The 23556-nt window shown below is 39.0% G+C and overlaps 1 protein-coding gene across 4 annotated transcripts in view; it reads left to right on the top strand.

Annotated features, from left to right (window-relative positions):
- The window catches only part of SETX (senataxin), an 84155-nt gene that overhangs the window by 25777 nt on the left and 34822 nt on the right, over positions 1-23556 (top strand). For all 4 annotated transcript variants that reach the window (XM_059925908.1, XM_059925907.1, XM_059925905.1 and 1 more), the window contains 2 exons: positions 424-4605; positions 13804-13903. In XM_059925908.1, the coding sequence (XP_059781891.1) occupies positions 424-4605; positions 13804-13903 (4282 nt within the window). The remainder of the gene's footprint in view (positions 1-423; positions 4606-13803; positions 13904-23556) is intronic.

Here is a 23556-nt window from a genome sequence, read left to right as displayed (position 1 = left end):
AGTTGCATTGCTGATTTTATGATATGTAGCTATTCTGAATCAACTGTTGCATAAAACCTTTCTGATTGAACAGTAGCTCAAGAGGAAGAATGGGCTCTAATGAGAGCGTGAACACTTTGAGAGATTAATTTTTAGTACATTTTGGAAGGGTAGAACATGTATGGCATGAGGGAGATAAATCACATGACTAGAACTCAAAACCAACTGAAGGAAAGAGGTCCAGAGTACATGGAGGTTTTGTAAATTTAACCTTTTCATGAAACCTTAACCTCCAGATTGAACTGTTTTCAATTTCTTGGGTGTTCGTATATGTACATCAAAACAGGAAAGTTGAGCAATGTATTTTCTTGTTTGCAACTTGTGTGTTAAACCTGGCATGAATGGTGCTTGTTTATCTGAGTGTCAGTATCTCTTTCATTTTAGGATTCAGGGTGGAGATCAGCCATTTGCCCAGATTATTGTCCTAACATGTATGAAGAAATGGAAACATTAGCTAATGTGCTTCAGTCAGATATCGGTCAAGACATGCGTGTTCATAACAGCACGTTTCTGTGGTTCATCCCTTTTGTGCAGTCCCTCATGGATCTTAAGGATCTGGGTGTGGCTTATATAGTGGAGGTTATTCATCATCTGCATTCTGAAGTCAAAGACGTCCTCAACCAGACAGACGCCGTGTGTGACACAGTCACTGAGTTTTTCCTTCTCATTTTGGTGTCAGTGATTGAACTTCATAGAAATAAAAAGTGTTTGCATTTGCTGTGGGTTAGTTCCCAGCAGTGGGTGGAAGCCGTCGTAAAATGTGCCAAGCTTCCCACCACCGCGTTTGCACGGAGTTCTGAGAAGTCGTCTGGAAACTGCGCCAAAGGCACAACAATGATAACATCTCTGTCATTGCATTCAGTGCCATCTAACTCTGTACAACTTGCTTGTGTGCAGCTGATCAGAAGTCTCCTTAAAGAAGGCTATCAGCTTGGGCAGCAGACCCTTTGTAAGCGATTCTGGGATAAGCTCAACTTATTCCTGCGAGGAAATTTATCTTTAGGTTGGCAGTTGACTAGTCAGGAAACCCATGAGTTACAAACTTGTTTAAAGCAAATTATTAGAAACACAACATTCAAAGTACCTCAATGTAGCACTTCTGTGGATCTGACTCCTCCTGCATCTTATAATGAAGAAAGTGAACAAACAGGGAAGAAGTCTAAAAAAGACAGACACTGTCTGGAAAACTCCAGCCCAACATTCTCTAAAGAACCAATGAAAGCTGATGCATGTCAAGTGCAAGAGAGTATTTTCAGCAAAGCAAATAATGCCATAGAAGAGGATAATGAGCAAACTTATATAAAAGATTTGAAACTCGAAGACCATTTCTCAGCTGAGTTGTGCTTGAAGCCGAGTAGTAAAAGGCTTGTTAATGAAAGAGCTCGAGGCCAAGTTAAAATAAGTACAGGGAAGCATAAGTCTGTAAAAGAGAATTCCTCATATACCCCACAGAATTGTACTTCAAGAAGTGGTCCAGAAAAGGTATTTGACAGAGGAATAATAACATCAACACGTCTGTGGACTGATTCTAGCAGTGACTCTCTGGAAAAGGTGTCCACATCCAATGAGGATTTCTCTTTAAAGGATGATGCTCTTGGCAAAACCTCAAAAGCAAAAACTAAGGCACATAAAGATGAAATCTGTGCTAAGTTATCACATGTAATAAAAAAGCAGCACAGGAAAAGTATCACTTTAGAGGAACACCTGACTGTATCTAGCGTCGAAAGTTTCTATTCAAAGAAAGATACAGGAGGTCAGAAAGGATATGGCTTCATACACAATCCCTCTTTAGGCCCTAATGGTATTCTGGATGATAAAAATGGAGAACAAAAATCTGAAAACAGTTTATTGCTGAAAAAGAAACAAGTAAAGGAAGAAGAGTTAGGCATTTTCTCTACCCCTGAAATCAGTTGTCAAATACTGGAATGTCATGTTGATAATAAAGATTTGGTCTCATTTACAGAAGTGACCAATATTTTTGTGGAGAAAACACCTCCCTTTAAAGATCCTGTGACTGGACTTGAATCAAGAGATACGGAAATTAGCAGGAGTACCGTTCAGTTTTCTTCTAATTTAAGAGAACAGGCCCTTAGCATCAGTCATAATTCTGACACCTTAACAGATTCTCAGATAGACAGAGACCTCCACGAATTATCTTTAATAGCTCAAGCCAGTGTTACTAAGTTCCCATCAGATTCAACTAAAAAAAAAAGTCTATCCCAGCTACAAAGAAAAGTTAAAGATGATAGAAGACGTTTCACAGCCAACAAAAATAGTGTCAGGGAAACCTGCTGTGGACAGGTTATTATTATTTCAGATTCTGATGAAGATGATGAAAATGATGATGAAAGAATTGTGGGTTTTAAGAAACACATTAGACAGGATAAAACATGCATTGAGAAAGACTGTCCAGAGCAGCATACTTCAATAGCTAACACAAATGTGGAACAGAAGGTAAAGGAAGAAAATACAAGGTCCCTTTTGCAGTTTGAGGAATCTGATTCTCAGTTTTTTGAGTTTGAAAGTCCATGTGAAGTGTTTTCAGTTTGGCAAGATCAGAAACCAGACAACAAGAATTCAGTTCAAGAGAATGAAGAAAATTCGTGCTTGACTCATATCACAAATGATGGGGGTTATGATACAGATTATGTACCTGAAGAGGTCATTAAAAAAGCAGCAGAGGGCATTGAGGAACACGCAGAACCACACAGTAGTAGTATTTCTGTTGAGAAATTTTGTGAAATTGAAGTGAAGAAACCCAAGAGAAAACGATACAAGAAAGCTGCCATGGCTGAAGATCCTGTAAGGCCTTCATCTCCTGTCAAAAGTGAGGACCAGTCTGATATTCTTAATGAGAGAGATGTGACTGAAAATGATTTTAAAAGTATAGACATAAGGACTACAACTCCCAGTTCAAGCATTCAGAGAACCACTACTGTTTCCCTGAAGAGGTCTCCACCAAAGCTTCGCACTTATTCCAAACCTGTTAGGAGAGTCTCACTTTCTAAAACTCCTAAAAAAACACATTCGGATACCAAAACAGGACAGAGTAAAAGTTTAAATTACCTAAGTTGTAGAACAACTCCTGCTATAGTGCCACCAAAGAAATTTCGCCAGTGTCCTGAACCAACTTCAACGGTTGAGAAACTTGGTCTGAAAAAGGCTCCTCGTAGGGCATTTGAGTTATCCCAGCGATCTTTGGAGTGTTTAGCTCAGTTACGTGACCATGGCAAAACTGTTGGAGTAGTTGATACCCGGAAAAAGACTAAGTTAATTTCTCCTCAGACTCTCTCTGTCAAAAATAATAAGAAACTGCTGACGAGTCAAGACCTTCAGTTGCGAAGGCAGAGGAGACCCAGATCACAACAAAACAGACAAGGATGTTTTGATTATCAAAGTACAGATACAGCACGAGCCGGGCCACATGCAGCACAGAATTCTGACAAATTTGTGCCAGAATCAGATACGTCAGATTATAGTTATAAAAGAGGAGCTGAGGTAACTGCTAAAAGTAAGGAAAAACAGTTAATAAAATGTGTGTCTTCTGAAACAGAACCCACGAAAGCAAAATATGTTTCTCAGGTAGCTGATGACACTTGTCTTTTGAACCAGTGTAATTCTGTAGTGTTAAGTGGAGAAATACCAACAAATGAAATAGTTGTTTCTACCTCAGGGGACCCTTTAGGTGGAGGTGACCTAACAGTACATCATTTAGATGTGGCAGCTTTGAAAGAGGGAGAGCCTGAATCCAGCAGTGACATAGAGGAAGATAATATATTTTTAACACAATGTGATCCTGAAGATATGGATTTATGTTCACAAATGGAGAAAGAGAATGATAAACTCATTGAAGTAGTTCATGGAAAAGATACAGTCCAGGTAGAAGAAGATTCTGTGAGTCGGCCTCAGTTGGAATCTTTGAGTAGCACAAAATGTAAGTACAAAGATTGTGTTGAAACACTGAAAAACCAGGGTGAATACTGTTCAAAACACTCTGAAGCTAAAGCAGCAGATGAAGATATATTTCGTAAACCTGGCTTGCCTCTCTCTGCATCTAAACCTTCTAGACCTTCCACTGCTAAGATTTTTAGCTCCAGTAGTACTTCACGAATTGCTGGTCTTTCCAAGTCTTTGGAAAATACGTCAGCGCTCCTACCAACTCTGAAAAATAAGTCAAGTGGGGTACAATCTGTTTTGAAAGTACCACAGCCAGCCTCTCTGGTGTCTCAGAAGCCAGTGGCTGAAGTGAAGGGTTTGTGCAACGTTCTCCGTTCTCATACTCCAAATAATTCCAACAGGCAAGGCTACGAAGTTCCATTTGGTGAAAACAGATCTTTCTTGGCTACTTCTCCAGTAAACATTCTCTTGTCAGCACAGTCCATCTCTGACACCTTCGTTAAAGAGATCTTGAAATGGAAATACGAAATGTTTGTGAACTTTGATCATTGCGGACCCCCGTCAACTCTTTGTCAGTCCATCGCAAGACATGTGCCTGTGAGATTTCAAGATTGTGGAGATTATTTTAATGTGTTTTTCCCTTTGATGATACTGAATACTTTTGAAACAGTAAGTATATGTTCTAATCATATACGTTCAGACTTTGAAATTACCTTTACCATGCTGAGTACAGCTAAAATAACTGATCGCATTTTGATTTAGATGTAGCTTGTAGATTTCATGTTGAACAGACATTGTCCCCGACACTGTTCTAGATGCTGGTGATACAGAGGAAACACTTAAACTCTGCCCTTCTGGAGCTTACAGACACAATTCAGAGTGCTAATGTACCAAGTCCAGAGGTGGCACAGGAGGAGGAAACGTTTTTCAGTGTAAAATAAAGGAAGACTTCTCAGAGGACGTAGTCTCTCATCTGCATTTATTTTTTTGAAAAGTATTGTAAACTTTTACTGAAGTTTTCTTGAGGAGGTAGCAAAGGGCAAGTTACACTGATCAGCACAAAGCAATAAATCCCAAATTTCTCATCTGTCTTCCCAACTTCTTATGCTTCATAGCAGCCTTTAGCTGCCTCCCTACCCCAACACATCCCATTCTGGTTCTTTTCTCTTTCTTACTCCCCGACTGGGATTGCCAAGTAAAATATAGGATTCCCAGTTAAATTTGAACCTCAGAGAAACAGCTAGTTAATTCTTTATTGTAAACATTCACCTGCGCTTTGAAGGATGTTTTTGGTGTTCTCAAAGCAGGTAGATTTTTACTTTTTTTCAAATTCCTTTAAAAAAATAAAACCCAAAACGTGAGCGTGCAATAAGACTTTTCAAAATCAAGAGCACTGAGGTAAATACCCATGTATTCAGTCAGCAGATACTTGGGTGCCTGATACTTGCCAAGTACTATCACAGACCTGGGGGGTAAAGTGGTGAACATGACAGACGAGGCCTCTGCCTTCTGGGAGTGATCATTTCAGATCAGGACAAAAGGCTCTAGAGTGCTCTAGAATGATCTAGAACAAAAGGGAGCGGGCACTTTAGACTGAAAGGTGAGACAGCCTCTGTGAGCGATGGTATTCACACCGAGACCAGAGTGAGTAGAAGGAGTTGGCCATAGGAAGTATATCCCAGGCAGAGAGACTGCAAAGATCCAGCTTAGAATTGTTAAAGGCAAAGGAGATGTACTGCACAAAGAGGCAAGTTGGTGTCAATTTATGCCCTAAATTTAAGCTGTTGTCTTAATTATTTTACTAGTGTTTCAGAAGCATTAGAAACAGCTGATTGATAAAGGGTCTTCAGTTTCTCTCCTTAACAACAATGTGAAATAGTATTACAAGAATGATTTTCTTACCTTACAAAATTGTTAGTTCATTGAACAGTGTATACGGTTAAATAAGCTGGGGAAAATAGAGATTTTCTTCATTTTGAAGCTTATTTTTTTCTTGAACGTTTATCCTTTCCAGAAAGCACTAAATCGCTTAGAAGCTATTCATAGCCCTTAAATTTAGGACACATATTTGTGATTTTATTTTTCCCTTAGTTAAGAAGTATTTATATGTTTCTCTTTAAGATTTCTTCCTTCAGGACATTTCTGTAGTCAAAACCTTTTCAAAACAGAATGAGCACAAGTTCCTTTTGTATATACACGAAGTTTAAAATAGTCAAATACTTGTGGAAGGCCCATTATAAAAAAAAAACAGCAGCCACTCTCATCTCCCCAAGTAATTATTTTTGATCCTTGATGGATCCTTTTGTTATTTACTTCCATATTTCTAAATAACATGCCACTATTTTGACTTGTGAATTTTTCAGTTCTAGACATTTTCTGTAGTTACCCAGTGCAGGAAGTACCCTCTCTTCCCAGCCCTGTGTTCACACACACCTCTCCTGTTTCCCCATCCTCACTATGGAGTAGTCTTGTAATTTCTAGGTCAGTATTTGTTATTATTTTGACTATATAAAAGGTGTCCGCGGCTAAGTCATGTGGTAGCTGTAACTACTTTTCGTTTCCGACTCTTTGGTTTCTCTGGATTTATTGTTTTATTTACTTAATTTTCTATGTACTTATTACTAAATTAGCTTCAGACTGTCTCTTGGATGTTTAGGTCTCTCAGTATGATCAGGCACATCAGATAGTTGATAAATTTCATCTTCTTGGTTTAGGATGGTTTAACCTGAAATGCTCACCATCCTCATCCTAGGGCTTGCATTTCCTTCTTTCCTGTGTTGGATCTCTGTCTCCTGTACCCAGGGTTGTCTGTTTTTGTCATCCCCTCATTTTAGTAAGGCACATCCTTCAAGCTTCCTGAGAAAAGAACGTGTAGGAGGTAAATTTTGAAACTTTGCCTGTCTTAAAATTTCTTTCTATTTTGCCATCTCTGTCTGTCTTTGTTGTTGTCGTCGTTCTACTTCCTTGGAGACTTTCTCAGCGTCCGAGTCTATTGAAAAATTTTTGAGCATATTTTTAGTTTCACGGAACTCTTGTTCTCTGATTATTCCTTTTTATAGGATTCTGTGCTTTTTTCATGTACATGGTATTTTTTATTACCTGAAGTTAATTAATGATGAGTTTAAAGTTAGTTGAAAGTTTTCCTCTCTTTGCATCGTCCCTGTTTTCCCAGTTGCTTTTTTCCTATTCATTTTAGTGTCTGCAGACCTTTCATGTTAACTCCTTTCTTCACGTGTCTAATGATTTTTGGTGGTTTACTCACATTTAAGAACAGGATACTAAAAAGCAGATTGGAGCATTGTTCATAATAGCCAAAGTTGAAAACAACCGAGATGTCCATCAGGAGATGAATGGATAAACAAAACATGGTATATGCATACAATGGAATATTAATCTACTATTAAAAGGAATGACCCGTCATATGTACTTTTACCTGTTCTTTGATGAACCTTGAAAATATTATGCTAAGTGAAAGAAGTCAGGTACAGAAGGCCACATATTGTGTAATTCCATTTATATGAATTTTCCAGAATAGGCAAATCCGTAGAGACAGAAAGTGCATTAGTAGTTGCCAGGGGATGGGTGGGGGCGTGGGAATTAGGACTGACTGCTAATAGGTATAAGGCTTGTTTTGGGATGGTGGGAATGTTCTGGAATTAGATAATGGTGATGGTTGCACAAAATAGTGAATGTACTGAAAACACACTGTAGTGTGCACACTTTAAAGTGGTGAATTTTATATTGTGAAATATATCTCAACTTTTTAATGCTATAAGAAAAGAGGATGTATTTAAATAATGACAAGTCAAAAGAGATGCTTAGGAAAACAGATACTTTTACTAAACTGGTCCTTTATTATTTGCACTGTGGACGTCAAATGTGATCTGAAGGACACCAATCACATGGTGAAATCCAAATTAGTTTCATTCTTTATATTAAGATTATATGCTTAGGTATAGTTATCTATATTTTGTTACATGTAAGATTTTAAAACAGATTAGAAGCTCTGAGTGAAAGGGATAGGCTTGTTGACCATTGGCATTTTATTGGGAAGCCTCATTCCCACCCTCATGTCACTCTTTTTAGTCTTTTTTTTTTTTTCCCCCTCTTAGTGAGATCAGATTTCCCCAAGAAGAATCTTCAGATCGATTGCCTGGAAAGCATAGGCCTGATGGGGAGCTGACTGTGGGGTGAGGGTGGGGGCAGAGGTAAGGGTCCAGGCATTCAGTATATAAACATTTGCTTAATTCCCTTTTTTAAAAAATTTATTTTATTTTATTTTTAAAATTTATTTATTTATTTATTTTTGGCTGCGTTGTGTCTTCGTTGCTGCACGCGGGCTTTCCTCTAGCTGTGACAAGGGCTTCAGTAGTTGTGGCTCGCGGGCTCTAGAGCGCAGGCTCAGTAGTTGTGGCGCACGGGCTTAGTTGCTCCGCGGCATGTGGGATCTTCCCGGACCAGGGATCGAACCCATGTCCCCTGTATTGGCAGGCGGATTCCTAACCACTGCGCCACTAGGGACGTTCCCCCCCCCACCTTTTTTTTTTTAAGTACAGTATCCCCTCTCTGTCTGCTGCCCCACAGCCAGAGACTGTCACACTTGATAGAGATGAAACCGCTATAGCTTTTTGCTAGGAACAGGGAGGGGCAGTCTCCCTTCAGCCCTCCTCCTTTTAGAGGTGTATGTCAGATGCTTCCTGCTTAGAGTTCAGCTTCTTGGACTTCCTGAGTTAGTTAACCATTCATCCATCTGCTTACCAGCTTCCCAGATTTTGATACTCTTGCCTCCTCTTCTGTTCTCTTCATCCTAATGAATTAATCCTGTTGTGAAAAATCCCTTGGGTGTTTTAGTGGGGTTTCAGGGGGAATGAAAGGAAATGCCTGTGTTCAATCTGTCATCTTTACCATGAAGTTTCATCTTGTTCTTTTTTTTTTTAACCATGTAGTGAAACAGCATTGTTTTAGCATTTCTAGTTTATATAGGCCAACATTTATTAATGGTATTATTAATATACCTTGATTACTTTTTTTTTTTTTTTCCCCACTGTACCGTGTGGCTTGTGGGATCTTAGTTCCCTGACCAGGGATTGAACCTGGGCCCTCAGCAGTGAAAGCGCTAACAACTGAACTGCCAGAGAATTCTCAGATACCTTGATTACTTTTAATTTTTATTCTTTCTGATAAGCCAGAGACTGTGGCATCAACCAAAGTCTTGGGCCAAGGCTTCTTACCCTCATTTGGATGTAATTTGACTTCATGATATTGTTTGTTAATGGAATGCTGAAGTGTGTTTAGAGTCCTTTGACAAAAATGTGGTTGGTATCCTATTTAGGACATGAAATGCAGTGTTTGGTTATCCAGTTATTATGTCTTATTGCAGGTGGAATGCAATGACCTTGCGTACAATTATCCCTTGCCCCAAAGGGCAAACGAGCAAATTCAACTTTTAGAAATATGAGTCTCTTGAATAAAAAAAAAAAAAAAAATCCCACAAGGACTCAGAGGCAAAAAATATACAAATCAATTTTCACAGCAAAGTAAAGGAGCTGTTACAGTGGAGGATTACTGGACTGAATGTCAATATTATGACATAGTATGAGTGTGTTTCGTGTTTGGTAATTGCAATCATTGTTGCTTTTGTTGTGGTCATCCGTTTACAATGCTTGGTGTCAGTTGATTTATCTCTTGTAAAAATAAAATACAGTCTGTGTGGGGAAAAAAAAAAGAAATATGAGTCTTTTGTGTACTGATGTGACTGATAGAGGATATATTAGTTTTTAATCCTTACGTTTAACACACAAAAGTATTAGATAAATGTGCACTATTTTGACAGGGACCAATTTTTTGGGTCAGTTTTGGCAAATACTCTTTTTTCTTAAAGTTTCGGTTTGCTGGCTCTGTCTGCAGTCCCCTTCTGTTACCTGTGTGTGCATGCACGTATATGCAGAGTGTAATTGGCAGGCGCTTTTTAGGTTGTGTAGACAAGGAGCAGGCAGAAAGGGGGCTCTTCTGGAGTACCAGCTGTGATTCTTAGTGCCCAAACCCCTTATAGGGAGATTGCACCGTTTTTTAGCTAATTTCCAATTATAATTTGTTCTGTGAAGGAAACAAAACAGGTTGATATGATGAGCGACATTGGGAGGCTGCTTTTGAGATCAGGCTGAGAGCCAGGAGAGGAGGGTTTTGTGCAGAGGAGGGGGGAGGGTCAAGACTATAATGTTTTGAGGTAGGCCTAACTGAGCATGTGTGAGCAAAGAGATTAGGCTGATGTGGCTGGAGTGAGGTAACTTAGAGGTAAAGGGAAATGAAGTAAGATTGGAGAAATCAGTCAAGAGCTGGATGGTATACAACCCTGTAAGTGCAGGTTGGGGTTTCATTCTCAGTACAGTGAGAAGATGTTGGAGGATTTTTAGTTGGTTGGTGTTTAGGCTGGGGGAGTAGCAATATGTAGTAGTTTACTTTTTTTTTAAAAGAAACATTCTTAGTTGCTCATTAGAGAATAACTGTAGAAAGGTAAGCATGGATGCAATAGACCTGTCGGGGGCTATTATAGTAGCCCAGGAGAAAGATGATGGTAGCTTGATCTAGGTGGTAGCTATGGAAATAAAGAGAAGTGAATTCATTGGGCGTAAATTTTGGAGATAGTACTCAGTACTTATCTCTTTTTTTTTTGGTATAAATTTATTTTATTTATTAATTTTTGGCTGGGTTGGGTCTTGGTTGATGCGCACAGGCTTTCTCCAGTTGCAGCGAGCTGGAGAAACTCTGCATAGCATCCCCCATCATCAACATCCCCTACCAGTGTAGTACGTTTGTACAACTAACTGATGGACCTGTGGTGACACGTCATTACCACCCAGAGGCCGTAGTTGTCATTAGGGTTCACTCTTGATTTGTACATTCTAAGGGTTTGGACAAACGTATGATGACATGTATCAGTCCTTTAGTATCCGAGTACTTTCACTGCCCTAAAAACCCTCTGTGCTCTGCCTGTTCACCCTTCCCCAGTCTCACCCCTGGCAATCACTCATCCTTTTACTGTCTCCATAGTTTGCCTTTTCCAGCATGTCACATGGTTGGAATCACACAGTGTGTAGCCTTTCCAGATTGGCTTCTTTCACTTAGTAATGAGCACTTCAGGTTCTTCCATGTCTTTTCATGGCTTGATAGCTCATTTCTTTTTGGCACTAAATAATATTCCATTGTCTGGTTGTACCGTAGTTTGTTTATCCGTTCACCCACTGAAGGGCATCTTGGTTGCTTCCAAGTTTAGGCAGTTATGAATAAAGCTGCTATAAACATCCATGTGCAGGTTTTTAACATAAATGTAAGTTTTCAGTTCATTTGGATAAATATTGAGGGCACTATTGCTGGATCCTACAGTAAGAATATGTTTAGTTTCATAAGAAACCACCGAACAGTCTTCCAAAGTGGTGGTACCATTTTGGGAATTCCCTGGCGGTCCAGTGGGTAGGACTCTGCACTTCCACTGCGGGGGGGCACAGGTTCGATCCCTGGTCAGGGAACTAAGATCCCACAAGCCATGTGGCTCGGCAAAAAAAAAAAAAAAGAAAGAAAAAGTGATGGTGCCATTTTACATTCCCACCAGCAATAAATGAGATTTCCTACCGCTCCACATCCCCGGCAGCATTTGGTGCTGTCAGTGCTCCAGATTTTGGCCATTCTAATAGGTGTGTAACAGTATCTCATTGTTTTAATTTGCATTCCTTTGATGACATAAGATATGGAGCATTTTTTCATATACTAATTTACAGTCTGTATATCTGCTTTGGTGAGGTGTCTGTCTAGGTCTTTTGCACATCTTTTTCATCAGGTTGTCTGTTTTCTTACTGTTGAGTTTTTTTTTTCTTTTTTTTATGAATTAATTTTATTTATTTTTGGCTGCATTGGGTCTTGGTTGCTGTGCGCAGGCTTCCTCTAGTTGCAGCGAGCAGGGGCTACTCTTCATGGCGGTGCGCGGGCTTCTCATTGCGGTGGCTTCTCTTGTTGCGGAGCACGGGCTCTAGGCACACGGGCTTCAGTAGTTGTGGCACACGGGCTCAGTAGTTGTGGCTCACGGGCTTAGTTGCTCCGTGGCATGTGGGATCTTCCTGGACCAGGGATCGAACCTGTGTCCCCTGCGTTGGCAGGCGGATTCTTAACCACTGCGCCACCAGGAAAGCCCTTCTCCTTCACTTTTAAAGGATAATTTTGCAGGATTCAGAATTCTAGGTTGGTAGGTTTTTTCTCTCAACAGTCTAAATATTTCACTACTCTCTCCTTGCTTGCATGGTTTCTGAGGAGAAGTTAGATGTAATTCTTATCTTTCCTCCTCTATAGATAAGGTGTTTTTTCCCACAGGCTTCTTTCATGATTTTTTTCTTTACCTTTGATATTTCATATTCCTGAAGTTTGAATATGATATGCCTAGGTGTAGTTTCTGGCATTTTTTCTGCTGGGTCTCGGAGCTTCCTGGATCTGTGGTTTGGTGTCTGATGTTAATTTTGGAAAACTCTGAGTCATTATTGCCTCAAATACTGCTTCTTTTCCTCTCTCTCTTCTTCTCGTATCCCCATTATGTGTATGCTGCATCTTTTGTCATTGTCTCACAGTCCTGGATATTCTGGGGTGTGTTTTTTTTCCCCATTTTTTTTTTCCTCCTTGCTTTTCAGCTTTGGTAGCTTCTATTGCTATAGCCTCAAGCTCAGAGATTGTTTCCTCAGCCATGTCCAGTGTGCTAATGAGCCCATCAGAGGCATCCTTCATTTCTGTTACAGTGTTTTTGATCTCTAGCATTACCTTTCGATTCTTTCTACTTTACATCTCATTCATTACATTATCCATCTATTATTTCATGGTCTCCTTTTTTCCATTAAACTCTTAGTATATTAACTATAGTTTAAAAAAAAAATTCTTGGCCTGATAATTCCAGTATTCCTGCCATATCTGACAGGTTTTAGTGCTGCTTTAGTCTGTTCAAACTGTGTTTTTTGCCTTTGAGTATGCCTTGTAATTTTTTGTTGCAAGGTGGACGTAATCTACTAAATAAAAGGAACAGCAGTAAATAGGCCTTTAGTGATATAGAAATGAGGTATGGGGGAAGGGAGATCATTCCATGGTCCTATGATAAGGTGTCACTCTTTTAGTGAGCCTTTGCCTCTGGACTAAGAACTTTACACCACATGCTTCTTAGTTTCCCCCCACCTCCGTGGGTGAGACAGGATGGTTAGAATGGGCTGGAGCTGGTTTTCTTCCCTCAAGTAGGTTAGGCTCTGATAAAATCCCAGCAAGTTTGACTCTGGTAAAATAGCTTCTCATAGATCAGGCCTTGTTAAGAAGGTCAGGAATGCTCTGGTGTATTTCAGAATGGTTCCTTTTCCCCAGTCCCCACCAACCCCCCACCCCCGCTGGAAGCACACAGGGAATTTTCTCCAGTGTTCACTGTGAGGGCCTGTTAGAGCTCCTAGAGGTAAAACTCACCAAAGTGTGGGGTCCCTCTTATGACTGGGTCCCCCTAGAGTTTTTAAGATAGTTGTTCATGCTGAGCCTCCAACAGTTTGTCACATCCAGTTCAGGTTTTCCTCCTGGCATGGAGGTTTCTACTTAAGAGTTTTCTGCTCTGGTAAGTTGTGATTGTCTGTATCCACCTTTTTGTCTCTTTTTACTTGTTAGGATGGAGTGGCAACTTCTAAGTTTCTTACATGCCAAGCTGGAAACCAGAAGTCCCAAATTAATTTTTAATGTTTGGGTCACACGGGAATTCTAGGTTCTGGATTTTATGGTTGCTTACTGTGGAAAATTTTGCTGTTTAACATTGGCTTTTCAGATGTTTTTGCTTTCTTAATTTGCTTTTTTTGCTTTACGTAGGTGGCACAGGAATGGACCAGCTCTCCAAACAAAGAGAAATTCCATCAGTTGCATTTACGAAAATTTCCTGCTGAGTATAAAAAATACTGGGAGTTTGTGGGTAAGTTCTTTGTTACATAACTTGGGCTATATCATATAATAATTGGAGATTGCTATTTGAGGGAACATAATAATTGTTTGAATTTTCTGGGATATAGGTTTCCTAAGGTGAATTTGTAACCTCTTACTAAGAATATGTTTAAAGTCTTTAATTAACGAGGATAATTACTGGCACAGTTATAAATATGAAATTCATGGTTTTAACCATTGTGCAATCAGAATACCACAGGCCAAAGTGTCCCTAGATGCTGGGCAAGGGAGAGAGAAGGTGAGTGAGGGAGTTTGACTGGCGGGGACGGAGGGGGTGTTGACATGATCGTGCGTACAGATTCTGAGTAAATCTCTCTGCCGTCTCTGCTCTCATTTCATGAGTGGTCTGGAGCACGTGTCACAGTTATGTCTTAGTTATAAATAAACCAAGCATTTAGAACCCTTTAAGATAAAAAGTATAAATTCTCGGGCTTCCCTGGTGGCGCAGTGGTTGAGAATCTGCCTGCCAATGCAGGGGGCACGGGTTCGAGCCCTGGTCTGAGAGGATCCCACATGCCGCGGAGCAACTGGGCCCGTGAGCCACAATTACTGAGCCTGCGCGTCTGGAGCCTGTGCTCCACAACAAGAGAGGCCGCGATGGTGAGAGGCCCGCGCACCGCGATGAAGAGTGGCTCCCGCTTGCCGCAACTGGAGAAAGCCCTCGCACAGAAACGAAGACCCAACACAGCCATAAATAAATTAAAAAATTAAAAAAACAAACAAACAAACAAAAAAAAACCAAAAAAAAAAATCCCTATCTAAGAGTAAAAGTTTAAAAGTTGAGAAGCAGCCCTATACCTCCTTGCCCCCTTCCCTTTAAAAAAAAAAAAAAAAAGGTATAAATTCTCCGTCTGCCTCCTTCCCCCTTGCAATCCATCCTACTCCATAGATTCACTTAAGGAAAAAAGCATGTACATATATTTGGGGGGAAAGGTATTATATGTTCACTGTAGAATATTCAGATAATATTAGCCAATAGTAAAATAAACATCACTCACAGTTCCCATCATTCAGAGATAATCCTATGAACATAGTAGTGTATATCTTACTGCTAGACTTCCTACTCATCTGAGTGAAGTGGGGGTGGGAGGGGGTGGGAGGGCGGGTAGGGTTATTTTACCTAAGTGACTTTTTTCATGTATTTATTCAGCAAATATTTACTGACTTTATACTACCTGATAGTGTATGATTCTAGATGCTAGGTATGTAGCTGTGATGAAAACATAAAATTCCACCTTCATGAAGCTTACGTTTGACTTATTTTCATTTAATCTATTATAAATGTCTTTTCAGAGATAAATAATAATAGCATGTTCAGCGTTTGTAGTTATTCCATTGTAAGCATATTCCATAGTTCTATTTAACCAGTAATTTCTAGTTAGACATGTACATTATTTATGGTTTTTTACGGTTACACTGAATAAATCCCTTTGCTAGATCAAGCAGTGTGTGCATTTTAAGACTTTTGATTCATATTGCCTCTGTCTACCAAAAAGAATACCATTTTCACTTCTAACATAAGAATGTAAGAATGTATCTCTTCTCATTTGCTAGTTTAAACTTTTCCCCCAGTTTTACATAGAAAGTGTATCTCATTTGAGGTTGTAGTTTTTGTCCTCAAATCTTTATTGGTCTTTTGTATTCTTGGGGGGGGGCGGTTAATTGTCTGTTCATGCCTTTTGTCCTTTTTTTTTCTATTAGGGAGGTTGTTTTCTTATTTGTGTGCATTGTTGTAATTTTTTTTCAATTTCATTATTTGCTGTTCAGTTTCACATGCAGTTTTTGAGGCAGACAATTTTTATCTTCACATGTTCAAAAATACCGTATTTATTTCTTTACCGTTCAGTTGGTTTTAGAAATCAGATAAATACTTCCATATTTTCTTGTAGTAGTTTTATATTTCTTTTTAATATTTAAATCACTGATTTATCTGCCATTTATCTTGATGGTATGATAGAATCACATAGCATTTACTCTTGGGTCTGACTTCTTTCACGTAACATGTCTTCGTAATTCATCAATTTTGTGTGCATCTTTGGTATTTTTTTTCATTGCTGTGGTGGTATTTCAATGTGTGACTATGTCACAATTTTACTGTTGATGGACATTTTTATTATTATTATTTTAAAGAAGTTTTTTTGGCAATGCCATGCGGCCTGTGGGATCTTAGTTCCCCGACCAGGGATTGAACCCGGGCCACAGCAGTGAAAGCGCCGAGTCCTAACCACTGGATCGCCAGGGAACTCCCGTTAATGGACATTTTTTTCAGCAGTTTAGGCCTGTGTGTCAGGGCTCCCCAAGCCCATCCCCACATTCAGTGATTCGCTAGGAGGACTCACAGGAATTATATTCATGCTCATGGCTGTGACTTAACTATGGCAAAAGGATACAAAGCAAAATTAGCAAAGGGAAAAAGCAAACCAGGAGCAAGTTTCCAAGAGTCCTTTCCCAGCGAAGTCACACAGGACGCACTTAATTTTCCCAGTAGTGAGGTGTGACAACCCATGTGACATATTATCTACCGGGGAAGCTTAGAGACTCAGTGCCTAAAACACCCTCTGCCTAGCCCAAATTCATGACTTTCACAAGTAAAGTGGGTGTTTGACATAAGCCGTAGAGAAAAAATTTGGCAAACAGGTAAGGTACAGTGAGCCATTCTCATCAGCAAATGATGAGAGCTGTCCGGAAATCCAAGTTCCCAGATTCCACGGGGGGCCAACCTTGTAAGCAGGCCTTTCTAAAGATAGCAGCCTCAGGCCTGCTTCTACACACAGCATTTTATGAATAATGCTGCTATGATCATTCATGTGTCTCTTTGTGTTATGCGAGGGCGTTTTTGTGGAGTCTGTCTCCTGAAGTGGGTCTCAAGAGTCTCAGGGTATTATGCGTGAGCTTAACGTGAGTAGATAACGCCAAGCCAGTCATGCAAAATGACACGCCCCCACCAGCGTATGGAAGTCACGTTGCTCTGTGTCTGTGCCAACACATTTGTGTTGATTGTGCTGTTCATTTTAGCCGTTGCAGTGTGTGTGTATTGAAGGCCATTTGTGGTTTTATTTTGTAATATCCTGGCTATCAGTGAGATTGAGCACCTTCTCATATATTTAGTAGATGCTTAAGTAACCTCTTTGGGGAAGCACCTATTAAAAGACTCTTGTTCATTTTCTGTTAGTTGTCTTTTTCTTACTGATTTGTAGTGAGTTCTTTATATAATCTGGATATAAACCATTCTCCCACTTTGGCTTGCATTTTGACTCTCTTAGTGATGTCTTTAAAATTCTTATTTTATTCTTGTTTAGAATTTATTTTTTAACATAAATGCATCTATGTATTTTTTATGGTTAATGGTCTGTGCCTCATTTAAGAAGCCTTTCCCTGCTGCAGGTTATAAATATATTATCTTAACATCTAGAACAGGTGTCAGCAAACCACAGCTTGCAGATCTACCCTGTATCCTGTTTTTATACTGCCCAAGAGTAAGGTTTTTACATTTTTTTTTAAGGTTTTGAAAAAAAGATGATGATGAATATGCAACAGACACCATATGTGGCCTGCAAAGAAAAATCTGGCTCTTTACAGAAAGTTTGCCAATCCCTTTTCTAGAGGCTTCACTGTTTTGCCAACCTGGAATGGATTTTGTACACGAGTAAGATGTAGGGGCCATGTCTCATTTTTTTTCCCTAATGGAGATGTAATTACCCCAGTAGTGTTTATTGAAAAGATTATCCTTTCTCCATGGTCTGCAGTGCCATATTTGTCATAAATCTAGTGTCCATTTAATACACTGACCTTTTTCTGGACTCCTTTCTTCTTTATTGGATCATTTGCCTACCTCTTTGCCCATATCACGTTGCTTAATTTTACTTAATTAAGCTTTATTATAAACTTTTATTTATTTATTTATTTATGGCTGTGTTGGGTCTTCGTTTCTGCGCGAGGGCTTTCCCCAGTTGTGGCAAGCGGGGGCCACTCCTCATCGCGGTGCGCGGGCCTCTCACTATCGTGGCCTCTCCTGTTGCGGAGCACAGGCTCCAGACGCGCAGGCTCAGTAGCCGTGGCCTACGGGCCCAGCTGCTCCGCGGCATGTGGGATCTTCCCAGACCAGGGCTCGAACCCGTGTCCCCTGCACTGGCAGGCAGACTCCCAACCACTGCGCCACCAGGGAAGCCCTATTATAAACTTTTAATGAGCAAGTCCGCTTACCTTGTTTTGCCTTAAGAGTACGTTGGCTATTCTTGTCCCTTTGCATTACTGTGTAAGTTTTAGAGAAAAAAAAAAAAATGTGGAAATTTGTTAAGAATTGACATCTTTCTAATACTGATTTGAATAAGATACATATCTTCAGTTATTTAGGTTTACTTTCAGTAATGTTTTACAGTTTTCTAGGGAGAGATTTTGCAGATCATCATTGATTAGATTTTTTTCTTTTGGTGTCATTTGTAATTATTTAAGTGACTATCTCTAAAAGATATGGACCTAAAAATTCATAGTAAAACATTATTTTGTTGCTAAAGTATTAACCATGATTTCTTAATATTAGATAGCTAGACAGTGTTCAAGTTTTCAGTTTCCTCATAAAGAACAATTTATTTCAGTCTGTTTGAATTAAAATCCAAATTAGGTCCACTCATTGACATTGTTAATATGTCTTCTTCAATTATAATTGTCTCCTTCATGGATTTCCACCCCCCCCCCCCTTTGTAATTTATTTGTTGAAGAGATTGTGTTGTTGACCCTGTAGAATTACTGTCTGTGTCTCACTGATAGCATCCCCCTGGTGGCGTTTAGTATGTTTTTCAGTCCTATGTATTTCTTGTAAATTGATAGTTGGATCTAGAGGCTTGATCAGATTCATTTGACCTAATATTTTTGGCAAAACTATTTCATAGCTGGGGTTGGTGTGTTCCTTTATCGGGAGGTGCTTGATCTCTGATTTCTCTTTTTGTAATATTTATAACTGTTGATCCTTTTTTTTTTTTTTTTTTTTACATTTTAAAGTAATAACTAGAATTATGACTTACAACATTATACCAAAACATATAAGAGTTTTAGAAATTTCATGTAATATCTGAAACATTTATATTAACATATTTCCATACAAATAACCCAATGAAAGTTTAGTATTAGTGGTTTTGTTTGTTTGTTTTTATACTGCAGGTTCTTGTTAGTCATCAGTTTTACACACATCAGTGTATACATGTCAATCCCAATCGCCCAATTCAGCACACCACCATCCCCACCCCACTGCAGTTTTCCCCCCTTGGTGTCCATATGTCTGTTCTCTACATCTGTGTCTCAACTTCTGCCCTGCAAACTGGCTCATCTGTACCGTTTTTCTAGGTTCCACATACATGCGTTAATATACGATATTTGTTTTTCTCTTTCTGACTTACTTCACTCTGTATGACAGTCTCTAGATCTATCCACGTCTCAGCAAATGACTCAATTTCGTTCCTTTTTATGGCTGAGTAATATTCCATTGTATATATGTACCACAACTTCTTTAACCATTCGTCTGTCGATGGGCATTTACGTTGCTTCCATGACCTGGCTATTGTAAATAGTGCTGCAATGAACATTGGGGTGCATGTGTCTTTTTGAATTATGGTTTTCTGAGGGTATACATGCCCAGTAGTGGGATTGTTGGATCATATGGTAAATCTGTTCTTAGTTTTTTAAGGAACCTCCATACTGTTCTCCTTAGTGGCTGTATCAATTTACATTCCCACCAACAGTGCAAGAGGGTTCCCTTTTCTCCACACCCTCTCCAGCATTTGTTGTTTGTAGATTTTCTGATGATGCCCATTCTAACTGGTGTGAGGTGATACCTCATTGTAGTTTTGATTTGCATTTCTCTAATAATTAGTGATGTTGAGCATCTTTTCATGTGCTTCTTGGCCATCTCTATGTCTTCTTTGGAGAAACGTCTATTTAGGTCTTCTGCCCATTTTTGGATTGGGTTGTTTGTTTCTTTAATATTGAGCTGAATGAGCTGTTTATATATTTTGGAGATTAATCCTTTGTCCGTTGATTCGTTTGCAAATATTTTCTCCCATTCTGAGGGTTGTCTTTTCGTCTTATTTATGGTTTCCTTTGCTGTGCAAAAGCTTTGAAGTTTCATTAGGTCCCATTTGTTTATTTTTGTTTTTATTTCCGTTACTGTAGGAGGTGGATCAAAAAAGATCTTGCTGTGATTGATGTCAAAGAGTGTTCTTCCTATGTTTTCCACTAAGAGTTTTATAGTGTCCGGTCTTACATTTAGGTCTCGAATCCATTTTGAGTTTATTTTTGTGTATGGTGTTAGGGAGTGTTCTAATTTCATTCTTTTACATGTAGCTGTCCAGTTTTCCCAGCACCACTTATTGAAGAGACTGTCTTTTCTCCATTGTATATCTTTGCCTCCTTTGTCATAGATTGGTTGACCATAGGTGCGTGGGTTTATCTCTGGGCTTTCTATTCTGTTCCACTGATCTATGTTTCTGTTTTTGTGCCAGTACCATATTGTCTTGATTACTGTAGCTTTGTAGTATAGTCTGAAGTCAGGGAGTCTGATTCCTCCAGCTCCGTTTTTTTCCCTCAAGACTGCTTTGGCTGTTCGGGGTCTTTTGTGTCTCCATACAGATTTTAAGATTTTTTGTTCTAGTTCTGTAAAAAATGCCACTGGTAATTTGATAGGGATTGCATTGAATCTGTAGATTGCTTTGGGTAGTATAGTCATTTTCACAATATTGATTCTTCCAATCCAAGAACATGGTATATCTCTCCACCTGTTGGTATCATCTTTAATTTCTTTCATCAGTGTCTTATAGTTTTCTGCATACAGGTCTTTTGTCTCCCTAGGTAGGTTTATTCCTAGATATTTTATTCTTTTTGTTGCAATGGTAAATGGGAGTGTTTCCATAATTTCTCTTTCAGATTTTTCATCATTGGTGTATAGGAATGCAGGAGATTTCTGTGCATTCATTTTGTATCCTGCAACTTTACCAAATTCATTGATTAGCTCTAGTAGTTTTCTGGTGGCATTTTTAGGATTCTCTATGTATAGTATCATGTCATCTGCAAACAGTGACAGTTTTACTTCTTCTTTTCCAATTTGTATTCCTTTTATTTCTTTTTCTTCTCTGATTGCCGTGGCTAGGACCTCAAAACTATGTTGAATAATAGTGGTGAGAGTGGACATCCTTGTCTCGTTCCTGATCTTAGAGGAAATGCTTCCAGTTTTTCACCATTGAGAATGATGTTTGCTGTGGGTTTGTCGTATATGGCCTTTATTATGTTGAGGAAAGTTCCCTCTATGCCCACTTTCTGGAGAGTTTTTATCATAAATGGGTGTTGAATTTTGTCAAAAGCTTTTTCTGCATCTATTGAGATGATCATATGGTTTTTATTCTTCAGTTTGTTAATATGGTGTATCACATTGATTGATTTGCGTATATTGAAGAATCCTTGCATCCCTGGGATAAATCCCACTTGATGGTGGTGTATGATCCTTTTAATGTGTTGTTGGATTCTGTTTGCCAGTATTTTGTTGAGGATTTTTGCATCTATATTCATCAGTGATATTGGTCTGTAATTTTCTTTTTTTGTAGTATCTTTGTCTGGTTTTGGTATCAGGGTGATGGTGGCCTCATAGAATGCATTTGGGAGTGTTCCTTCCTCTGCAGTTTTTTGGAAGAGTTTGAGAAGGATGGGTGTTAGCTCTTCTCTAAATGTTTGATAGAATTCACCTGTGGAGCCATCTGGTCCTGGACTTTTGTTTGTTGGAAGATTTTTAATCACAGCTTCAATTTCATTGCTTGTGATTGGTCTGTTCATATTTTCTGTTTCTTCCTGGTTCAGTCTTGGAAGGTTATACCTTTCTAAGAATTTGTCCATTTCTTCCAGGTTGTCCATTTTATTGGCATAGAGTTGCTTGTAGTAGTCTCTTAGGATGTTTTGTATTTCTGCGGTGTCTGTTGAAACTTCTCCTTTTTCATTTCTGATTTTATTAATTTGAGTCCTCTCCCTCTTTTTCTTGATGAGTCTGGCTAATGGCTTATCAATTTTGTTTATCTTCTCAAAGAACCAGCTTTTAGTTTTATTGATTTTTGCTATTGTTTTCTTTGTTTCTATTTCATTTATTTCCGCTCTGATCTTTATGATTTCTTTCCTTCTGCTAACTTTGGGTTTTGTTTGTTCTTCTTTCTCTAGTTCCTTTAGGTGTAAGGTTAGATTGTTTACTTGAGATTTTTCTTGTTTCTTTAGGTAGGCTTGTATAGCTACAAAGTTCCCTCTTAGAACTGCTTTTGCTGCATCCCATAGATTTTGGATCGTTGCGTGTTCATTGTCATTTGTCTCTAGGTATTTTTTGATTTCCTCTTTGATTTCTTCAGTGATCTCTTGGTTATTTAGTAGCGTATTGTTTAGCCTCCATGTGTTTGTGTTTTTTACGTTTTTTTTCCCTTTAATTGATTTCTAATCTCGTAGCGTTGTGGTCAGAAAAGATGCTTGATATGATTTCGAGTTTCTTAAATTTACTGAGGCTTGATTTGTGACCCAAGATGTGATCTATCCTGGAGAATGTTCCGTGCGCACTTGAGAAGAAAGTGTAATCTGCTGTTTTTGGATGGAATGTCCTATAAATATCAATTAAATTTATCTGGTCTACTGTGTCGTTTAAAGCTTCTGTTTCCTTATTTATTTTCATTTTGGATGATCTGTCCATTGGTGTAAGTGAGGTGTTAAAGTCCCCCACTATTATTGTTACTGTCAATTTCCTCTTTTATAGCTGTTAGCAGTTGCCTTATGTATTGAGGTGCTCCTATGTTGGGTGCATATATATTTATAATTGTTATATCTTCTTGGATTGATCCCTTGATCATTATGTAGTGTCCTTCCTTGTCTCTTGTAACATTCTTTATTTTAAAGTCTATTTTATCTGATATGAGTATAGCTACTCCAGCTTTCTTTTGATTTCCATTTGTATGGAATATCTTTTTCCATCCCCTCACTTTCAGTCTGTATGTGTCCCTAGGTCTGAAGTGGGTCTCTTGTAGACAGCATGTATATGGGTCTTGTCTTTGTATCCATTCAGCAAACCTGTGTCGTTTGGTTGGAGCATTTAATCCATTCACGTTTAAGGTAATTATCGATAGGTATGTTCCTATGACCATTTTCTTAATTGTTTTGGGTTTGTTTTTGTAGGTCCTTTTCTTCTCTTGTGTTTCCCACTTAGAGAAGTTCCTTTAGCATTTGTTGTAGAGCTGGTTTGGTGGTGCTGAATTCTCTTAGCTTTTGCTTGTCTGTAAAGCTTTTGATTTCTCCATCAAATCTGAATGAGATCCTTGCCGGGTAGAGTAATCTTGGTTGTAGTTTCTTCCCTTTCATCACTTTAAGTATATCATGCCCCTCCCTTCTGGCTTGTGGAGTTTCTGCTGAGAAATCAGCTGTTAACCTTATGGGAGTTCCCTTGTATGTTATTTATCGTTTTTCCCTTGCTGCTTTCAATAATTTTTCTTTGTCTTTAATTTTTGCCACTTTGATTACTATGTGTCTCGGCGTGTTTCTCCTTGGGTTTATCCTGTATGGGACTCGCTGCGCTTCCTGGACTTGGGTGGCTATTTCCTTTCCCATGTTAGGGAAGTT

The sequence above is a fragment of the Balaenoptera ricei genome, chromosome 6, assembly GCF_028023285.1.
Source record: "Balaenoptera ricei isolate mBalRic1 chromosome 6, mBalRic1.hap2, whole genome shotgun sequence".
Classification (NCBI taxonomy): domain Eukaryota; kingdom Metazoa; phylum Chordata; class Mammalia; order Artiodactyla; family Balaenopteridae; genus Balaenoptera; species Balaenoptera ricei.
This window is presented reverse-complemented; position numbering and strand designations above follow the sequence as displayed.